Genomic DNA, 1,936 nt, shown 5'->3' on the forward strand with positions numbered 1-1,936 from the left:
TTATATCCCCCATCGCGTCATCCTACTTATCTAGAGACCTCACCAAAACAGCCCGACAGCCATGTGTGGGTTGCCTAATTACAGTAACCTGAGATACGGCCAGTTGGTAGCCAATTTTCTCTTTATGAAGGAAGGTCTACTAATGATTTATATAATCATCATCATCATTAATACCTCAAAGGCAACGCCACCCAGAAATGCTGAGAAGTGGTGGGATAGGAATGGGTGGAGCCAGTACGTACCTTTAAATACCTGTCATCACAGCACAGTCTCCCCTATCTGGAGGCAGTTCTGGAGTGTTTTCAGCCTGCTCATTCTCTCTCTTGCACACCATAGTCAGGTATTTACTCTATTTAACTTCTGTCCAGCCGTCTGGAAGGTTCCAGCCAGCATCATGACTGATGATGATCTGTCTGCCTTGGTGGTGGATAATGGGTCAGGGATGTGCAAGGCAGGCTTTGGCGGTGACGATGCCCCCCGGGCTGTGTTCCCCTCCATGGTAGGGCGTCCCCGGCACCAGGGAGTCATGGTTGGCATGGGCCAGAAGGACTGCTACGTGGGGGATGAAGCCCAGAGCAAGAGAGGTATTTTGACCCTGAAGTATCCCATTGAGCACGGAGTGGTCACAAACTGGGATGACATGGAGAAGATCTGGCACCACACTTTCTACAACGAGCTTCGTGTGGCACCAGATGAACATCCCATCCTCCTCACCGAGGCACCCCTCAACCCGAAGCTCAACAGGGAAAAGATGACGCAGATCATGTTTGAGGCCTTCAACACACCTGCCATGTATGTGGCTATCCAGGCCGTGCTGTCCCTCTATGCCTCTGGACGGACCACAGGCATCGTGATGGATTCTGGGGATGGCGTGACTCACACTGTGCCCATCTATGAAGGGTATGCCCTGCCCCATGCCATTTTACGTCTGGATCTGGCTGGCAGAGACTTGACTGATTACCTCATGAAGATCCTGACAGAACGAGGCTACAACTTCACCACCACAGCTGAGCGGGAGATTGTTCGTGACGTCAAAGAGAAGCTGTGCTATGTGGCCCTGGACTTTGAGCAAGAGATGGTCAGTGCTGCTGCATCCTCCTCACTCGAAAGAAGCTATGAGCTTCCTGACGGGCAGGTGATCACTATTGGGAATGAGCGCTTTCGATGCCCTGAAGCCATTTTTCAGCCTTCCTTTCTGGGCATTGAGTCCAGTGGGATCCACGAGACAGCTTTCAACTCTATCATGAAGTGTGATGTGGATATTCGCAAGGATCTATATGCCAACACTGTGTTGTCTGGCGGTAGCACTATGTACCCTGGCATTGCCGACCGGATGCAAAAGGAAATCGCAACCCTGGCCCCCGGCACCATGAAAATCAAAATCATAGCTCCACCAGAGCGGAAGTATTCGGTTTGGATCGGGGGCTCCATTCTGGCCAGCCTGTCCACATTCCAGCAAATGTGGATAAGTAAACAGGAATATGATGAGGCTGGCCCTCCCATTGTTCACAGGAAATGTTTCTGAATGGGCTTCCACACCACTGAGATTAAATTTTCCCCTTTTCTAGGTACTGCCTTTATCCAGCTTCAACTGAGTCAAGGTAATAGTTCACTCTTGCTAGTATCTAAACCAGCAAACTCACCTCCATCCTAGTACTGTGGGCTCCTGCCCAGCTAACCACATCTTGACCTCTATCAACTTAAGGAAAATTTTGATACCATATTCTATTTTCCTCACCTGTAGAGTTCAAAGATGTAGCCCTGTTTAAGTGAAAATAAGTAACAAGGAGTAAAATCAAATTTAATTTCCTGAAAGGAGAAATGTCCTTTCAGAATGAATAACTAGAATTTCCAACCTTTAAAAACTATTTTTGCTTAATATATTTAACAATAGCTGGCTCTACAACCCTGTAAAAAATGTGTCTGTATTTAGCAA

At 48.0% G+C, this 1,936-nt stretch overlaps 1 protein-coding gene across 1 annotated transcript; it reads left to right on the forward strand.

The window, feature by feature from the left end:
- Positions 1-394: 394 nt before the first annotated feature.
- ACTBL2 (actin beta like 2) lies at positions 395-1,525 on the forward strand (the record flags this gene model as incomplete). The annotated part of the gene is made up of 1 exon (XM_081053414.1): positions 395-1,525. The coding sequence occupies one exon, from the start codon at positions 395-397 to the stop codon at positions 1,523-1,525; it is 1,131 nt and encodes a 376-aa protein (XP_080909540.1).
- Between the last annotated feature and the right edge of the window lie 411 nt (positions 1,526-1,936).

This window comes from Rhinolophus hipposideros (assembly GCF_964194185.1).
Source record: "Rhinolophus hipposideros genome assembly, chromosome: 7".
Lineage (NCBI taxonomy): Eukaryota > Metazoa > Chordata > Mammalia > Chiroptera > Rhinolophidae > Rhinolophus > Rhinolophus hipposideros.